Here is a 20,703-nt window from a genome sequence, read left to right on the forward strand (position 1 = left end):
AGTCCTACAGTGAGATAGCAGAGCTGGCCTCGGGAAGCTGGGAACCAGGGGCTTTGAAGTTTACCTTCTATCAGTGAAGGGGGAAAACGACACACAGATTACAGGACTCCAGAGTTCCGACATTCTCCTGGGTGGTGGGAATAGACTCAGTCTCGCGGTTTCTTCGCTCTACATCCGTCACAAACACGGTCTCTCTCACACACACACCCAAAGAAATAAAGCTCTGAAAAGGAGGCAGATAGTCTAGACATCTTGCCATTGATATTACACACAGGAGATTTAAATCAAAATCATATCAGAAATTGTTCCGCTAATAAACTACACCTAAGTGGTGGCATGGCCCAGGGCCCAGTTTGAGCTGGGCTGTCCCATGGCGATGTCAGAGCTGTGTAGGGAGGCAGTGTGGAAACTTATAAACACACAGCAGACTGGAACCGGATCAAACGGGCCAGGCCCCAAATAAAAACCAGAGAGCTATGGGTAGATGGCTCTTTCTCCCTCCCACACTCTCTCAGCTCCTTCGCTCTCCCTCTGGGAGCTGTGCCTGGTCTAGACTGGCTTAAGTCATGTTTGAGTGATGGGGGGCGATTCAGGAGGCTCCGGACGCTTTGATGAGGTGATGAAAGCCTCTGATAGTCCACATAAAACTGACACGTTTTTACTGGGGGCTGTGAGGACTTTTAAGGCCTCTCTCCATCTCACTGGAGTCTACAGAGAAAGCCATGTTGACAATACAAGATTTAAAGTTCAACATCAATCCCCCCCAAAGAGCCTCAAAGCACTTTTTGTTCCTATATGGCCTCGCTAGTGAAAACACGGAGTACCTCTCTCCCCCTCGACAAGGAGGCCTGTGATTGGCTGGGGAGCAGTGGCTGTCAGTGAGGCTGGAAATGGCTGCTGCGCTCTCTAACTCTGCCTCCACATGTGTGCTTAATTCTGCCGCCAGTCACGGCGGAGTCTGAGGTCTGGCAGAGCACGCCCAGTAATGAGCCTCTCCATCTCCAGTCAGCCACATGCTGCACTCTTAAAGGGCCAGCACACTCCGACTCTAACGAGGCACTCCATCTACAGGCAATGTAATGCATGGCTCTTAAAGGGCCAGCAGCAGAATAGTTTTTTTTGTCAGGTCCAGCCTTAAGAGTGCCGCTCCATGATCTAAACAGTGTTCTGAACTGGTTGTTCTACCAACAGGGGCCACTGTGGAGGTGAGGCGAGTAATGTGGAGGTGAGGCGACTAACCTGTACCCCGCACATTGACTCGGTAACCGATACCTCCTGTATATAGTCTTTGTTATTTTGTGTTTACATTTTTTTTTACTTAAGAAAATATTTACAAAACAAACTAAACACTGCATCGTTGGTTAAGGGCTTGTAAGTAAGCATTTCACTGTATTCGGACCATGTGACACACAAATTGATCATCCTCTTTTACCACTTCCCCAAATCTTTCCCAAACATACATGTTTTGGCCATTCATTCTCTCTTTTTTTCCCCTCTCCATTTCGTACCTTTTCTCTTATTGAATTAAACTCCAACATTGTCCTTTTTGCCTCCGTATCGGCGTTAACTTTTCCTGCTCTTCCCAAAAGCATTTGGTTTGTAGGCTATTCGGCACACATACAGGTAGGCCCTAAAGCCTAAGGCTTACACACTAATGCCAGATAAACTAAAATAATGAAAGAAAAAAAAAGCCTATAGATTTAAACTGCACAAGAATTATACATTTTTAAAAAGGCATCGTTTTCTCTTTATTCATCCTGCTCGACACCCACCACCCACACAATATTTCATGACCTTAAACCAGCCCCACAGATATAACCCCGCGGGACTGTGGGTTATGAGTCAACCTGCGCATCACTAATCTGCATAAACACAGTAACTAAAATATGCCCTCCACTAAAATCTCAGGCGGGAGAAAATGTGAGAGAGACAAATAGATGAGAAAAATTATACATCAGTTCACAGCAACTAACCCCAGAGACTATCAATGTCACCTTTCTCTCGAACCTTGAGGATGAATCTGGACGGGGAGAGAGCTGCCTGAAATTAAATTACAGCTCGAGGTGGGTGAGTCGGCAAAAATAGTATGGAGGTATTAGCTGACAATTATATAAGTCATAGAACAAGTGAGACACCCAATATGATGGCTCCCCTTTCGACTCCATCATCACTTTCACAGTAGCAAAGGACAGACATGTATACCTCTCACGTTGTTCCTCAGGTTTGTGATGCTGACAATAGAAAAATGACAGGTGTTACCGTAACCTCTTCACCACAGTACATTTCAACACCACAAATCTATTACATTTTGTTCATATTAATCACTACAAGGCTTTTGTCCAAAATGTAGGGGGGGGGGGACCCACCTTTCCTTCCATCTGTTCTTTGAGTGCTATTGGAGAACTTCCTGAGAAGTTTATTCAACAACCCTTGTTACCCAGCAACAGTTGAGTACCTTGAAAAATATTTAACAAGTTGCTACAACCTCACTCATTAAAACTCCGCACACATGGAAAACAACAGAAAATAAAACTAGACCTATAAAACATGCACCTTCTCCCCTTGGTGAGACAACAGTGGAATTCTAATTGGTTTGTTGACACCTTTGGAACAAAAAAAAGTGAGTCTGAAAAGAGCATTCATAAGTTGGCACAGCAGGCCCCTTATACAGCCACCCTGGCAGCCTATTGCCCAGCGGGCACCTCTGTCCCTGCCCCCTCTCTCCGTAACGCTTGGCATATGCCAGACCCCACACTCCCTCGCTTATCAGCTAGTGTGGTGTAAAAAAATAGAAAACCGGTAGAAAAAGAAAAAAAACTCTTGTAGGATTTAATTATTTCCGGAGAACAATGAATGTTTGGAGTGGTTTTTGCCCTGTAACGACTGACAGTACTATAGAGGAAACGGTTAATGTGCAAAAAGGAACCCAGAGCGCCAACAATCAGTTCAACAGCTTCCTGTAGTGAGGGGGGTGGGTTCTCCGGCAAGTCACTACTGTCGATGACTAAGCTGCAAAGGAGGAAGGAAGGAGAGAGGCTAACCTGTCCCAGTGGGTACAGAGGCACTGTTTCACTGTACAGTATGCCTGGGACAAGGTAGACAAGGGCGACAGAGTCAACAGAGACTAATTAACAAAATAGCGTGGGCTCTGTGATAACAAAACACGGTCATAAATTCACAACTGATTCAGAGCTACGCTCTCTGAGACTAATCATCATACCTAACACTTGGACCAGCCTCACCTTCCTCTTATCAGCTCGCTTGTGTGTGTGTGTATGTATACGCTCGCTCAAAGGCTCTGCTTTCAGAGTAATCAACTCCTGATATTTGCCTTCACATCTCATTGGCTGGTTAAAAGGTGACCTTTTACGAGCCTGAGAGCTGCATCTTTATGGCCATGGTTGGCTTTTATGGCTGCTGGGTGAGTCACTGTGGAGGCCCAGCTGGGAAGGCAGTATGAGAGCAACAGTAGGAGCAGCTAGGGGAGCAGAGAGAGGCCCTTTTATGAGGCCCCGGCACATTAAGATAGCGCCATATCCTTCCGACATCATATCCTTCCGACATCAAACACGGCAGTACAAAACCAGCGTGATGCTCGAGTCTTCCGTGACTAAATTGTTTTTGTGATCGGAGCATATTCAGTGTCTTTTGGACACGGACACACATTTGGAACGTGTAGGCCTAATTTTCCAATTTAAGGGCAAAATAAGGCAGAAAGCAACCCCACAGTGCTGTGATGATCTATCCGCTGTATCCTGGGAACATCACATGACATTCAACATGTTCTAATCTCATTGAGAACATGGCATTTTCCAAGTGGCGGGTACCATTCACTCCTCATGGGTGTTTCTGCACGTTATGGTAAACTTGGTATTGAGAGAAGGGATTGCGAGTTGCGCCTATGGTGTTTGGTCCCAATGGTTAGGTCCCCTAATTAGAATATAAAACAGAACATCGTCATAGCCATATTACCCTGTTCGGACCACCTGGGGGGTTACAGTAATATTCTTTAACTAGGTAGCTTAGGCCATGCATTTCTAAAGGCCCTGCATTTGCCGCTAATTCACTCTAATCGCGGCCATTACAATGGATTAAGATACTGATCTCTCCATAGTGGGGGGTGGGGGACCATGGGCCACATGAAGGGGTAGCTTAAAGGCTGAAAAATCAAACTACTCATGCTAATTTAGTTTAACAATGTTTATCAAGCCCCTCCAAATGGAATTGACAGATGAGTGTTTTAACAGTACCCACATTAAAACTTGCTTTCTGAAGTTAGTCTTGTCTTGGATTCATAAAGGAGATCAAATTGGAAATTGCTGGACGGATTGGGTTAAATTGTTACTAGCTATTCAGTATTAATCATACGAGAACAATGGGAAAATTGGACACCTATTTATAATAAATATAAAATAATTGCCCTTTTAAAAACAGAGATTATGTTATAAATTCTCAAAGAGGACTGCCAGGTCATTGAACCTTGCACAGAAACAAGTAAACTTTCCACCAAAACAGCATATTAGAGCAGGGCTATTCAACTGGCGGCATGTGGACCAGATCCGGCCCGTTTATTAATTTATTTTGGCCCTTTGATAAATGATGAACATTAAAAGATGCACTATGCAGAAACAAAACAAGCAAGTATGATTTAGAGAATCATTGTACCATCTAAACAGTGAAATATATTTTCCATAACCGAAACTATTGTATTTTCAGCTGGTGTACAAAACCGAAAGTAAAAGACGCACAAACGGGAAACACAGAAATATCTCTCATAGAACAGATCTACCGATTCTTAGACTTGCTTTCAATGACTGACCGATCTATAACTCACATTTCTATGTGAAATTGGTCTGGTCACCCAAAAAGTTACATATTGCAGCTTTAATGAAATATCTGGAAAAATTTGGCGCCAAAATATGAAGTTCAGTGCCAAAATGACAAGCACTATTGTCTCTAGTGTGCCTAGCAGTTTTTAGCACCTATGTGGCATGTTGCAAATGTTTTCATCATTTCAATTTGGCTCTAGTGTTTGAACGGTTTAAACTACAAAAGATTATGACCCAACACGTACGTCCCTTCTGTTTTCCTCTCTGAGGAAGGACTGGTTAGAAGAAAGTGGGACAAAAAAATGAATTGAATTCAAAAGCATACTTCCTTCAGACTGGAATTTGGCATTACCTGATTTGACATATCTTTGCATTATTTATTTAGATGATTCGTTTTTAGATTAATTTAAAATGACCAAAATTAAAGAAGCTTTTAACTTTTTAGGGATAGGGGGCAGCATTTTCACTTTGGATGAATAGCGTGCCCAAAGTGAACTGCCTCCTACTCTGTCCCAGATGCTAATATATGCATATTATTATTATTATTACTGTCTCGGTAACTTTCCCTGCAGAGTATAGAAAACACTCTGAAGTTTCTAAAACTGTTTGAATCATGTCTGTGAGTATAACAGAACTCATATGGCAGGCAAAAACCCAAACAGGAAGTGGGAATTCTGAGGCTGGTCGATTTTCAACTCATCGCCTATTGAAATACCCGTGGGATATGGATCTGTTTGCCCTTCCTACGCCTTCCACTAGATGTCAACAGTCTGTAGAACGTTGAATGAAGCTTCTACTGTGATGTTAAGCCGGATGGGGGCTGTTTGAGTCAGTGGTCTGGCAGAGAGCCAGGTCCTGGTCACGCGCATTCCAAATGATATCGACTTGCGTTCCATTATTTCTAAAGACACAAAGGAATTCTCTGGTTGGAACGTTATTGAATATTTATGATAACAACATCCTGAAGATTGATTCTATAGTTAGTTTGACAGGTTTATTCGACCTGTAATATAACCTTTTGAAGTTTTCGTCCGACGTTCGCCTGGACCTGCACGAACGTTTGGATGTGTATACTAAACGCGCTAACAAAAGTAGCTACTTGGACATAAATAATGGACATTATCGAACAAAACAACAATTTATTGTAGAACTAGGATTCCTGGGAGTGCATTCTGATGAAGATCAAAGGGAATATGTATCATGTCATTTCGTATTTCTGTTGACTCCAACATGGCGGAGAAATGTTGTTTATATCTGAGCGCCGTCTCAGATTATTGCATGGTGTGCTTTTTCCGCAAAGTTTTTAAAAAATCTGACACAGCGGTTGCATTAAGAACAAGTGTATCTTTAATTCTATGTAAAACATGTATCTTTCATCAAAGTTTATGATGAGTATTTCTGTTATTTGATGTGGCTCTCTGCAATTTCTCCGGATATTTTGGAGGCATTCCTGAACTTGGCGCCAATATAAACTGAGATTTTTGGATATAAATATGCACATTATCGAACAAAACATACATGTATTGTGTAACATGATGTCCTATGAGTGTCATCTGATGAAGATCATCAAAGGTTAGTGATTAATTGTATCTCTATTTCTGCTTTTTGTGACTCCTATCTTTGGCTGGGAAAATGGCTGTGTTTTTTGGACTTGGCGGAGATCTATCATAATCATATGTTGTGTTTTCGCTGTAAAGTTGTTTTTTTCCCAGGTTTTTTTCTCCATTTTAAAATCGGACACGATGGGTAGATTAACAAGATGTTCATCTTTCATTTGCTGTATTGGACTTGTTAATGTGTGAAAGTTACATATTTCAAAAAAATATTTTTGAATTTCACGCGCTGCCTTTTCAGCGGAATGTTGTCGAGGGGTTCCGCTAGCGGAACGTGTGTCCTAGAATTAAATAGCTGTTTTGAAATTAATAGTTTCACAGTTTTGGGTTGCACCTCGACTCACGTTGGTTGAGCGCCCTCCACTTCTTTCCTAATTCATTTTAGCAACATTTCATTTTAAGAAAAGTGCTTTACTGGTGTGTGTGCGGTGCTTTTTTTATACAGTTCTTCTGAAGAATAATCGCATGTAGAAAATGTCTGGCACCTATGCAATTAACATTTAAAAAATGTACACCCTTTAAGAATATAGTTAAATAGCCCTCTATTAGAGTGTCTATCCAACTAAAGAGATTAGGAGCTACAGACAGAGTTGTGTGAGTTTGGGTGCAGTGGGACAACAGAGGACTACAATAACAGAGGAGCCAGTCTTACTTTGAATACCTTCAGCTCTGATCACCAGTAGGATGCAGAATCCCACCACGGAAATGTAAGAGGTCAACCCTGTCATCCTGGCACAGTGACTTGTGGAGACTTGACTGGGCTGGACTGCTCTCTGTGGGAGCTTGTTGGTCACCTCTGTAGGCTCTGAGGGTGGGCCTAGTCCTGCCCCTTCCTGGTTCAGCACAGGTTGAAGAGGTGCAGAGTAGTTTTCCGCCGTTGGGGGGAGTGGAGGTACGGGTGAATATGTATGGGGCAGGGAGAGAGGAGGGAGTGAGGGAGGATGGCACAAAAAAATCAAATCTTCTTTCTCACAAGCTCCCTCGGTCCAAAACCCTGGAAAATCAGAGAGAAAAGGAAAATACTGTTATAGGAAGTACAGTGGAATCACACAATTCTAGAACACTTGATCATCATTTTATAGCCTGGTTTTCCTCGCGCGTGTCACTGCAGAGAGTGGCGTGGCATGCCCTCACAGCAATGTCATGATCAAGTTGAGAGGGCAGCGGGTTTGACACCGACAGCCGACCCCTATTCGTCTTTGTGAGCCCTCGGCTGCACGTTATCAGATTTGCTGAGCAATTTAGCACAACTCGGGAGGAAACATACAGGACTGCGGTGGATAGAGAATAATGGTTGGTGGGGGCATCATTGCTCCTCTCAAACCGCACTGAGAAGAGCGACAGCATCAAAAGAGGGTAACATTACTCCCAACCAACAAATGGATTTTCCACTGGAGACTTTCATGCCTCCAATCCTCCCAGTCAAGTAAAAGCAGAGTTTAAAAAGGACAAAATGGCAGACTAATCAAATAAGGGAGATACAGAGCACATCTTATTTAATCTAAAGACGGGTTACCGTGCCAGAACAGAATTATGCAGCAGCGACTTCCCAACCGATTACATATCAGCTCCTTCGGCCACAAACAGAACACAGAAAAGCCACATATTTGATACTGGATGCAAGTAATAGGTATTGTAGAAAAGGTACCCTGCTGTCCACTCTTTTAACTAAGCAGATTGCTTCCAATGTGATTGAAATGTGATTGAAATCATGGCATCGTATGTCTGATGCAGTGGGTGCTGGAGAGGGGTAAATGGTGAGAAGGGTCTGAGGCTGATGTGTGACCCTGCTGACTCCTAACCGTACGCTTGGTTGATCAGAGGAGGACAATGCCAATGGGGCAAGGCAGGGCTCTCGGTCGCTCTAACCTCTAACGAACACGTGGGGTGACAACCAGCCTTGGACGATAACCCTCAAGAACCCAAAACTGCACTCTTTCATCCATTCTCCCCTTTTTGTTTTCCTTCCATTAGCGTGTGTGCTGTCCATCTTTGCCCTCTTGTTTTTTGCAGGCTTGACCTCGCAAATCCCGGTCAGGCTGGCGCTACTCTTGAATGGCTAAACATTCCCAAATTATTTGTTCAAGGATGTTCCGCAATTACCCATGTTGGCCTCGCCCAGCGTTAATAACGAGATGTGTCTGTTCCCTTGTAGGCATGTGCGTCTCGCTGCAATTAGCGGCGCTGAGAAGGGGCCGTTCGAAGGGGGGGACAAATTAGCGGCGGAGCGGGCCGGTGTCTGTCACTTTTGATTTGCCCGAGGGGGACAAAGAGCCCCGACCTGTGCTCCACTTTTCACACATCCCTGACTGGGTAATGAGGGAACAAAGAAGGGCTCCTCGAGGCTGGGGTACAAGAGAGCCAACCAAGGTGTGTGCTCTGTGTGTGTGCGCGCATTACGTGAGGGATCGAGTGGGATAGGGAGAAGGAACAACTTAAGGGATGATGGTCAGGATGACAACTGCAGCAAGCAGTTCGTATCTCTTCGAGTGACTAAGAGTTTTACAATTATTTCAATAACCGGTGTGCAGACCAATACTGAGACAAATCAAGGGTAGAACTTTAAAGGGATTGCCTAATAAAACGTATAAGCAAACACATTGCATTAGCCCAAATGACAAAACACTGCAATGCAGTTATAATACAAACAAACAATCTCAGCCCTGGGAGAGGAGTTGCTACCCCTATCAGGTGGAGGCAAGATGAGGCATGCAGGGGAAAAGCCTGTTGTGAGCCCCCAAGCCAGGAAGCTGTCCCAATCACCCCTGACACGTACACTTCCCTTCCCAAACAAGAGATGAACAGGGCGCGCACACACACACACACAACAGCTGGGGCTGCTGATTGACATGGAGACGCACTATCAGTTACCCGTTCAAAAACAGCAGCTAGAAACTAGAGTAGCTGGCAGCTTTTCTCTAAGATTAACACAAGCCAACAAACAGAGGAAAACTGACTAGTAAATCAACAAGGGCATAGACTACAGTTAAATAAGATACTTTTGTATGAATATGGCATGTTATACAATGGTCCAGACACCTTTTTTGTGAGTTCACATGTTTGAGAAACTTACCCAAAACAGCAAATCAATTCCTCGTCCTCATTGTGTAGTACGGGGGCACCGAAAAACCTGAACAAAGCCTCCAAAAACACCCAAATGCGTCCTTTCAGAAACAGCAAAACTCTCAGTATAGTGACGCAGGTCTTTAGATGTTGCACACATGAAATTGTCATTCCGAACTTCAGCTGCAATGTTATATTCCCTATTGCGCGACATGAGACGTTTCCCCTATCCAGCTGTTCCATTATCCTTGTAGCCTGCTGCTACATGTAACTGCCAAAATAAAGGAAACACCAACATAAAGCATCTTAATAGGGCGTTGGGCCATCACGAGCCGCCAGAATAGCTCCAATGCGCCTTGGCGTAGATTCTACAAGTGCCTGGAACTTCCTGTGGAAGCACCCCATGCTTTCAATATACTTTGTATCCCTTGTTTACTCAGGTATTTCCTGTAAATTTGGCAGTTAAACATAAAATGGACAGAGGTATCACTCGAGTTGCAACAAAATGGAATATAACATTGCGGCTAAAGTTTGGAATGACTATTTCATGTGTATAACATCTAAAAACTTGTGTCGCCGTATTCGGGTGTTTTTGGAGCCTTTGTTCGTGGTCAGGGCCCCCATACTACACAACGAGAACGAAAAAGTGATTTGCTGCTTGGGGTAATTTTCAAAAAACATTTGAAATCACAAAAAAAGGTGCTTGGACCCTTCTATAACATGCCGTTTCCATCAAAAATAGAGATTTGGTTGTAAAAAAGAAAAAAAAAGAAACATCGTCTTTAAGACAGGCAGCAAGTAAAACTATTTTTAAAAAGCACCTACAATCAAAGGAGAATGAGTTCAACATTGAGGTACTAAAAGAGTGGGCTTGGGAGGCTGAAGAGTTTGTTGTCCTGTTGTCTCGGTAACTTTCCCTGCAGAGTACAGACATCCTAGGCTAGCACCACCTGTACTCTTATACATGGTTCAGGACTCAGCAAGGTCTTGTTGTGACTTGTCAGAGGCAGAGCTAGCAGACTATCAGTACAAAACAAATCCCCTTTTGTCTGGCTGAGAGCACAAGAGTCTGGGTTGATGTGGTGAAGCATAATTAACATAGCATATGTTTACCTGGTATTACTTATTTTACCCTCACACCTCAATTGTGGCCATCCAGGTAAAGCACCTTCCCCTAAAGAAACACTACTACCAAGAGCTACTGAAACGTGCAGACCTATAGGTAGTTGGAAGATTGCGTCACCACAGTCTTCAACCTTTTTGGGAGAGCTAGCCCTGTGCTCACTCCATTCCCACAGATGATGAAAGGGGGCATTGTCATGTGATGGTGGTGCCACCTGTATAGAATAATAACCCTTACACCGAACCACTGATGGTCAACTCCTTGGGAAAGGAATTCTGGGTCGCACCACTCAATGAATGCCAGGAAATCCAATGGGCTGGAAATCCAAGGAGCGGCTACAGGCTGGACAACATTTAGAAAACGCTCATAATAGGTCTTTAAATCCCTTCTGGAGACTGACATGAACTGATAAGAATCACTCCATTAGGTCAGAAACAACAATGGCCCTATTACAACTATGAGAGATGAAGGCCAGTCTGATGAGCAGAGGGGCAAAAGAGATTTTACCATTCGTTGTGGCTGGTAACGCAACATTCTTGGTCAGCAGCTGAAATTTACCATAAATATCATGTTAGCCACTAAGCACCTTTTCCTCTAAAACACATTACAATACTGAATAATGAAACAAACCACAAGCATTTGCAGACAATTAAATGTTTTATTTTCTTGTCCATACACATTAAATTAGCTCATCAAGGACAACCACCACCCGAGCCATTGCCTGTTCACCCCGCTATCATCCAGAAGGCGAGATCAGTACAGGTGCATCAAAGCTGGGACCGAGAGACAGAAAAACAGCTTCCATCTCAAGGCCATCAGACTGTTAAATAGACATCACTAGCACAGAGAGGCTGCTGCCTACATACAGATTTGAAATCATTGGCCACTATTATAATGTTTACATATCTTGCATTACTTATCTCATATGTACAGTTGAAGTCGGAAGTTTACATACACTTAGGTTGGAGTCATTAAAACTTGTTTTTCAACCACTTCACAAATTTCTTGTAAAGAAATTATAGTTTTGGCAAGTCGGTTAGGACATGTACTTTGTGCATGACAAGTAATTTCTCCAACAATTGTTTACAGACAGATTATTTCACTTATAATTCACTGTATCACAATTCCACTGGGTCAGAAGTTTACATACACTAAGTTGACTGTGCCTTTAAACAGCTCGGAAATTCCAGAAAATTATGTCATGGCTTTAGAAGCTTCTGATAAATGATGTCAATCAGCCTGAGTCAATTGGAGGTGGACCCGTGGATGTATTTCAAGGCCTACCTTTGCTTGACATCATGGGAAAATCAAAAGAAATCAGCCAAGACCTCAGAAAAAATAATTGTAAACCTCCACAAGTCTGGTTCATCCTTGGGAGCAATTTCCAAACGCCTGAAGGTATCACGTTCATCTGTACAAACAATAGTACGCAAGTATAAACACCATGGGACAACGGCAGCCGTCATACCGCTCAGGAAGGAGACGCCTTCTGTCTCCTAGAGATGAGCGTACTTTGGTACGAAAAATGTAAATCAATCCCAGAACAACAGTTGTGAAGATGCTGGAGGAAACAGGTACAAAAGTATCTATATCCACAGTAAAACGAGTCCTATATCGACATAATCTGAAAAGCCGCTCAGCAAGGAAGAAGCCACTGCTCCAAAACCTCCATAAAAAAGCCAGACTACGGTTTGCAACTGCACATGGGGACAAAGATAGTGCTTCTTGGAGAAATGTCCTCTGGGCTGTTGAAATAAAAATAGAACTGTTTGGCCATAATGACCATCATTATGTTAGGAGGAAAAAGGGGGAGGCTTGCAAGCCGATGAACACCATCCCAACCGTGAAGCACGGGGTGGCAGCATCATGTTGTGGGGGTGCTTTGCTGCAGGAGGGACTGGTGCACTTCACAAAATAGATGGCATCACGAGGAGAGAAAATAATGTGGATATATTGAAGCAACATCTCAAGACATCAGTCAGGAAGTTTAAAGCTTGGTCGCAAATGGGTCTTCCAAATGGACAATGACCCCAAGCATACTTCCAAAGTTGTGGCAAAATGGCTTAAGGACAACAAAGTCAAGGTATTGGAGTGACCATCACAAAGCCCTGACCTCAATCCCATAGAAAAATGGTGGGCAGAACTGAAAAGGCCGGTGCGAGCAACGAGGCCTACAAACCTGACTCAGTTACACCAGCCCTGACAGGAGGAATGGGCCAAAATTCACCCAACTTATTCTGGGAAGCTTGTGGAAGGCTACCCGAAACATTTGACCAAAGTTAAACAATTTAAAGGCAACGCTACCAAATACTCATTGAGTATATGTAAACTTCTGACCCACTGGGAATGTGATTAAAGAAATTAAAGCTGAAATAAATCATTCTCTCTGCTATTATTCTGACATTTCACATTCTTAAAATATAGTGGTGATCCTAACTGACCTAAGACAGGGAATTTTTACTAGGATTAAATGTCAGGAATTGTGGAAAACTGAGTTTAAATGTATTTGGCTAAGGTGTATGTAAACTTCAACTGTATATACTGTATTCAATTATATCTATTGCATCTTAGCCTATGCTGCTCTGAATTGCTCATCCATATATTTATATATCCTCATTCCTTTCCTTAGATTTGTGTGTATTAGGTATTTTTAATGAAATTGTTAGATATTACTTGTTAGATATTGCTGCACTTTCGGAACTAGAAGCACAAGCATTTCACTACACTCGCAATAACATCTGCTAAACACGTGTATGTGACCAATAAAAATAGATAATACACAGCTAACTCCTGCTAGCCAAGTAACATGCTTCATGATCAAGTAATGTTAGCATATCAATATTGAGCGCTTACCCCTCCCATACGAATATAACATGTACAGTAACATTATCATACAGTGTCATTCATATAATATAGGCTACACAGCTAGGTAACGTTAGCAAGCGAGCTAGCAATCCCAACAAAATCATTTCTGTCACGTTTAGCTTTACCATTGCTAGATAGGCGCTATTAGGCTTAACGTAAAATTTCAAATAAACACCTCGGAAATTAATTGCTTAAATCACTGAACACAACAGGCGCTTAAATAAGCTAATAGTGTCTCTAATATTAGAGACAGGCTTCTATTTGAGCCAGGCGTCCATTTCCTCCATTGTTTAATTCCAGCATTTTAGTAAAATTCTTAATTTCCTGCACTGTGTTATCATTTATACACCAGGTCACTTATTTTGTCTTGGTATGCCTCTATTTCAACAAAAAACTTTTCCTTGACAATAATTATTCTCCTCTGACTGTGCATTTTCATCAGTTCTTACTTTGACGATTTTTAGGGGTCTCGAAGTTGACTGTTTTTGTGTTTGCCCGTTACCTAGCAGTTCTCAGCTGTTTAGCAGCCAATGGCTAGCAGTTTCTTTCTGGCAATAAAAACAGATGATTGCCATTACTGAATTTTTTTATGTAACAAATCAAACATGAAACCTCAAACAAAATCATGGTAACCTCAAACAATTCATTTAGAAATATTATTTATTATTTGAAATTTTATTTGCTGAAATGTGTGCAATTGCATGGCTATTAAGAGGGACTGGCGCATATTTGAGGCTGAATAATTTAAGTTTTACACTACACTAGCTACAGTATTAAAGTTACCTTAGAATAAACCAGGCTTAACTTTATCAATATCATGGAAGTCATGTGGTAAACACAAATTGTGACATAAAACGTTGATAATTCCCTGGGGAATTGCTTCTTGCCTGGATCTCGGTGGCAGCTCAGTGCAGTCAAGCAAACGAAAAGTTACTGTTGAGATTTAAAGCTACGATGACAATTTCAGAATGTAACTGGCTGTTACAACAATTTCAGGTAAAAACGCAATAAAACAGTTTTTTAAAAAGTTGGAAAATGTCTGTACTTTTCAGCTGTTTCAAAAACATTGCTATGCTATTACAATTTTTACTGTAAGAGTGTTGGCTCAACAAGACATTTCTGTTTACACTGCCTTGTTTAGATGGGAGCAACTGGTAAGCGAATGTCCTGCGCTCCGGAGGTTGCGGTCGAGACAAGTACGCTAGTTTACATTCCATTATGTAGCCGAGGGTATTTTTGCGAAAAGTCTAGTAAATGTGGAAATCCTGATGGAAATTATAAAGAAATTGCCGTCGTTCCAGATCACCGCACAGTGCTTATTCTCAGGACAAGAACATCTAGAAACTGTCTAACCTGAATGAATTTGAAGTGATAGTGCACTCCCAAAGTATGAAACTCACTGACACATTTTGATTTTCCGACTGAACAATCCCTTAAAGCTGAACATGGCCGTATGGTAGGGCCAGAGTCAGGAATGATCTTGGTATGTCCAACCCGTGCCAAATGTATACAATTTTACAAATGACAATCTCAGGATTCTCTTTCATGTCAGCATATGAATCCACTCCACTCGAACTGAGACCTGGTATAGAAACAACAGATGCTGCACCCCCACTTCCTCATATAGTAATAGCTCTGTAAAATGAGCCTGGAGCTGCATGCCTCCTCTGTGCTTGGGGGGGGGGGGGGGGGGGGGTCGCAGACATCAATAATCCAACTCTAATGCCTCTCCGCTTCCTCCTCTGGAAAGCTGCAGGGGAGACCAGACATCAATAACCAACCTTAATGCATCTGCACTTCCCGTTCTGGAAGAAAGCAATCTAAATGAAAACAAAGCTGCCTGATTGACTTCAATGCTTACTTTCCATCTCCTAAGCTTGAAGAATAAATGGACTAATATTGGGCGTTTTAGTGGAGGGTAATAAGGTAGACTTGAGCAATACGGGCCTGGTGAATGGACAACAGACACAAGCGGGTGTAAATGAGAAACACTTTGGTACAACTAAACACTCTTGCTACATCTCTCACACAGCCTTGGAAAGATCTCTTCACTACAGCCATGCTGCTATGTCATTTGTCTCCTCTCACCACCACCCCCCCCCACTCCTCCCTCGCTCCTGCTCTTCCACTACTTTGGCCCAGATCCCTGGCCTCTCCTGGGGCCCCTCCATGCAGGCAGCCCTCTCCTTGCTGCAGGCAGCCTTCTCCCAGTGTCAGCGCCCTGCCCACATGCCTTTCAAGGCCTGCTAGACTGCAGGGCAGACTTTCTGGCTCCACTGCCATTGTTTGCTTGGCTGATTTGCACCTCATCCAGGGAGTGGATTAGCATAAGAATACCCATCCACACTGAGCTGCCGCCTTTTCCTCCTTATCCATGACTTAATTCTTCATCCTCTTCCTCATTTTTCTTCTCCACACTCTCCAGCATCTCTCCCTTCCTCATTGACAAATTTCAGAAGACAGTGCGTGAGTCCCTATTGGTAGGGAGATTTACTTCCGTGAGTAGGAGAAACAAAAGTTAATTTGAAGGGCAAAATAACACCTGCCACTGCTCAAATACACCTAAAACCCCACAGTGTATATAAGTATAAGATTAATATTCGCCTAGGACTTTTGAACCGGTTTACACCTTAAACAGCTAAAAAGATAGTTCAAACATCTCTACCGATGTTGCTCAAACAGAGTGTGTGAGGTAGGGTAAGTGTTTTATCATGACAGTGTCACTAGGGAAGCACTTTGCCTAACCTATGTGTCATAAAGCATACATTGTTACCATACACATGACAAATTATAACATCAGTTAGGTTAGGGAGGACCACTAGAGGTACACAAACTTGGTGATGTCATAAGAATTGAAAAATAAGAGCGTGTGCGTCTAAAGTACACTACAAGATAGAGGCCACAACTGTGATCTGACGCGTCACACCTGCCATTCCCATTTCACACAGTGAATGAGTGTGACCAGGGCAGAATCTATGAAAAGGAGCTGCAGAGGCTTTTTAACTCTAAAGATAGGCTAGGCAAATGTTGAAACAAAAACTTAACACTAAACTTAAAATCAGAAACCACGATGTCGTAGTCCACACAGACAAATCCATTTGTTCAGAACTGTTGACCAAACTGAACTCAACATGTGTTTTGCTTTAAACATTCAACTGTATTCCAACATGGGTTTGTGGCAAAAATTTAGGCTGTGATCCATGGACACACTGAAGTGAGAAGGTATTGTGTTAAATAGAAGCCTCTCTCTGGAGTGGAAGGTTTGTGACTCTAAATCCAAGATGGGTTCAGGTGTTTTTTTTTTTTTTCATCGCATATATCTCCCTACCAATAGGGACTCACGCACTGTCTTCTGAAATTTGTGAGATGGCATAGCAGTCAGACGTCTTTGTCCTTCATATTGTCGTGTCCCATGTATATATTTTTCATCGCATATATTTTTTTCTAAACCTAAACTGCAAAATACTCTGCTGCAACCCACCTCACTCAATGTGGTGTGGATCTGTTTTTCTAAAGTATTTTTTATTTACCTCGAATCCAGAATCCCCTAACAGAAGACAGCCAGCTCACTAGCTACTAGCCAGCTAACCACTGCTAGCGGTCACCAGCTAACCTTTAGCTCGGAAAGCTCTCACCAGTTTGGACAACGCGACTCAAACCAGAGCATACCAGACCTATTTTCTCTCCATATCCCCGGATTCCTACCGCAAGCTCTGGACATTTTCCGCTGGATCATCGCAGCTAGCTAGCTGCTATCCGAGTGACTACTCCGGCTAACGTTGGTCCCGAAGCAAGCCCAAATTAGCCTGGAGCTAGGGCATGCTAGGCCCTTTCTCCCAGCTAGCTAAAGAGGCCCATCAGCCACTCCTGGGCTACAATACCTGGACCGTTTCTACTGCTGGTACGGGGCACGGAACCCCGCCGATCCTTCACGGCTGGACTACGACGTAATCTGCTCGAAGGGGTACTCAACTGGCCTCTACATTGCGATGTCCCCTGAATGCCCATCTGCTAGCCGCGGCCCGCTAGCTGCTAGCCGTGGCCCGCTAGCTGTCTAGAGCATATTGGACTGTTAGCTGTATAGAGCCATCGGCCAATTTCTTGGGCCACTATACCTATTTTGCCAATTGGACCTGGACCCCTCTGCAACTCGGAACCCTACTAATCCATCACGACTGGTCTATCGACGTCACCGCATGCGGAGGCTAAAACAGACTTTCCTCCGTCGAGACTTCCCTCTAAGGCCCTCTGCTAGCTGTCTGAATCGCTGTGTCTCCAGCCAGCCCAACCACTCACTGGACCCCTATTGATCTCCCGGCTACGCATGCCTCTCCCTAATATCAATATGCCTATGTCCATTACTGTTCTGGTTAGTGATTACTGTCTTATTTCACTGTAGAGCCTCTAGCCCTGCTCAATATGCCTTAGCCCACCATTTAGTTCCACCTCCCACATATGTGGTGACATCACCTGGTTTAAACGTCTCTAGAGACAATATCTCTTATTACTCAATGCATAGGTTTACCTCCAATGTACTCACATCCTACCATACCTTTGTCTGTACATTATGCCTTGAATCTATTCTAATCGCGCCTAGAAACCGGCTCCTTTTACTCTTTTCTGAACGTAATAGACAACCAGTTCTGATAGCCTTTAGCCGTACCCTTATCCTACTCCTCCTCTGTTAGCACACTCTGCCAACCCGGATGTCCTAGCCGTGTCTGAATCCTGGCTTAGGAAGAACACCAAAAACCCTGAAATTTCCATCCCTAACTATAACATTTTCCGACAAGATAGAACTGCCAGAGGGGGCGGGGTTGCAATCTACTGCAGAGATAGCCTGCAGAGTTCTGTCTTACTATCTAGGTCTGTACCCAAACAATTCGAGCTTCTACTTTAAAAAAAAACACCTTTCCAGAAACAAGTCTCTCCCCGTTGCCGGTTGCTATAGACCACCCTCTGCCCCCAGCTGTACCCTGGACACCATATGTGAATTGATTGCCCCCCATCTATCTTCAGAGCTCATGCTGCTAGGTGACCTAAACTGTGAGATGCTTAACACCCCGGCCATCCTACAATCTAAGCTTGATGCCCTCAAGCTCACACAAATTATCAATGAACCCACCAGGTACAACCCCAAATCCATAAACACGGCCACCCTCATCGATATCATCCTAACCAACTTGCCCTCCAAATACACCTCTGTTGTTTTCAACCAAGAGCTCAGCGATCACCGCCTTATTGCCTGCATCCGCAATGGGTCTGCGGTCAAATGACCACCCCTCGTCACTGTCAAACGCTCCCTAAAACACTTCAGTGAGCAGGCCTTCCTAATCGACCTGGCCCGGGTATCCTGGAAGGATATTGACCACATCCCGTCAGTAGAGGATGCCTGGTTATTCTTTAAAAGTGCCTTCCTCACCATCTTAAATAAGCATGCCCCATTCAAAAAAATGTAGAACCAGGAACATAGCCCTTATAGCCCTTGGTTCTCTCCAGACCTGACTGCCCTTGACCAGCACAGAAACATCCTGTGGCGTTCTGCATTAACATCGAATAGCCCCCGTGATATGCAACTTTCAGGGAAGTTAGGAACAAATATACACAGGCAGTTAGGAAAGCTAAGGCCAGCTTTTTCAAGCAGAAATTTGCTTCCTGCTGCACAAACTCAAAAAAGTTCTGGGACACTAAAGTCTATGGAGAATAAGAGCACCTCCTCCCAGCTGCCCACTGCACTGAGGCTAGGAAACACTGTCACCACCGATAAATCCACTATAATTGAGAATTTCAATAAGCATTTTCCCCTGCAGCAACTCGCCCAAGCCCACCCATTTCTCCTTCACCCAAATCCAGATAGCTGATGTTCTGAAAGAGCGGCAAAATCTGGACCCCTACAAATCAGCCGGGCTAGACAATGTGGACACTCTCTTTCTAAAATTATCTGCCGAAATTGTTGCAACCCCTATTACTAGCCTGTTCAAGCTCTCTTCGTATCATCTGAGATCCCCATAGATTGGAAAGCTGCCGCGGTCATCCCCCTATTCAAAGCGGGAGACACTCTAGACCCAAACTGCTACAGACCTATATCTATCCTACCCTGCCTTTCTAAGGTCTTCGAAACCCAAGTTAACAAACAGATTACCGACCATTTCGAATCCCACCGTACCCTCCACGCTATGCAATCTGGTTTCAGAGCTGGTCATGGGTGCACCTCACGCTCAAGGTCCTAAACGATATCATAACCGCCATCGTTAAGAGACATTACTGTGCAGCTGTATTCATCGACCTGGCTAAGGCTTTCGACTCTGTCAATCACAACATTCTTATTGGCAGACTCAACAGCCTTGGCTTCTCAAATGATTTCCTCGCCTGGTTCACCAACTAATTCTCTGATAGAGTTCAGTGTGTCAAATTGGAGGGCCTGTTGTCCGGACCTCTGGCAGTCTCTATTGGGGACTGGGTTCAATTCTCGGGCCGACTCTCTTCTCTGTATACATGAATGATGTCGCTCTTGCGGCTGGTGATTCTTTGATCCACCTCTACGCAGACGACACCATTCTGTATACCTCTGGCCATTCTTTGGACACTGTTAACCTTTCTAGGACAAACGTTCCGCTAGCGGAACCCCTCGACAACATTCCGCTGAAAAGGCAGCGCGGGAAATTCATTTTTTTTTGTTGAAATATGTAACTTTCACACATTAACAAGTCCAATACAGCAAATGAAAGATAAACATCTTGTTAATCTACCCATCGTCCGATTTTAAAAATGCTTTACAGCGAAAACACACCATATGATTATGTTAGATCACTGCCAAGTCCAAAAAAACACAGCCATTTTCCAAGCCAAAGATACGAGTCACAAAAAGCAGAAAGAGATAAAATTAATCGCTAACCTTTGATGATCTTCAGATGACACTCATAGGACATCATGTTACACAATACATGTATGTTTTGTTCGATAATGTGCATATTTATATCCAAAAATCTCAGTTTACATTAACGCCATGTTCAGAAATGCCTCCAAAATAGCCGGAGAAATTGCAGAGAGCCACTTCAAATAACAGAAATACTCATAAACTTTGATGAAAGATACATGTTTTACGTAGAATTAAAGATACACTTGTTCTTAATGCAACCGCTGTGTCAGATTTCAAAAAAACTTTACGGAAAAAGCAAACCATGCAATAATCTGAGACGGCGCTCAGATA

The 20,703-nt window shown here is 43.3% G+C and overlaps 1 protein-coding gene across 2 annotated transcripts in view; it reads right to left on the reverse strand.

The window, feature by feature from the left end:
• Positions 1–20,703, reverse strand: part of LOC120046532 (bone morphogenetic protein receptor type-1A-like) — a 55,753-nt gene that overhangs the window by 12,047 nt on the left and 23,003 nt on the right. The window contains exon 3 of one of the 2 annotated variants that reach the window (XM_038991850.1): positions 7,104–7,436. In XM_038991850.1, coding sequence (XP_038847778.1) covers positions 7,104–7,170 — 67 coding nt within the window. In that variant the 5' untranslated portion in view covers positions 7,171–7,436. Of the gene's footprint in view, positions 1–7,094; positions 7,437–20,703 lie in introns of both variants that reach the window. The other variant, XM_038991849.1, reaches the window with a different exon arrangement.

The sequence above is a fragment of the Salvelinus namaycush genome, chromosome 4 (genome assembly GCF_016432855.1).
Source record: "Salvelinus namaycush isolate Seneca chromosome 4, SaNama_1.0, whole genome shotgun sequence".
NCBI lineage: Eukaryota > Metazoa > Chordata > Actinopteri > Salmoniformes > Salmonidae > Salvelinus > Salvelinus namaycush.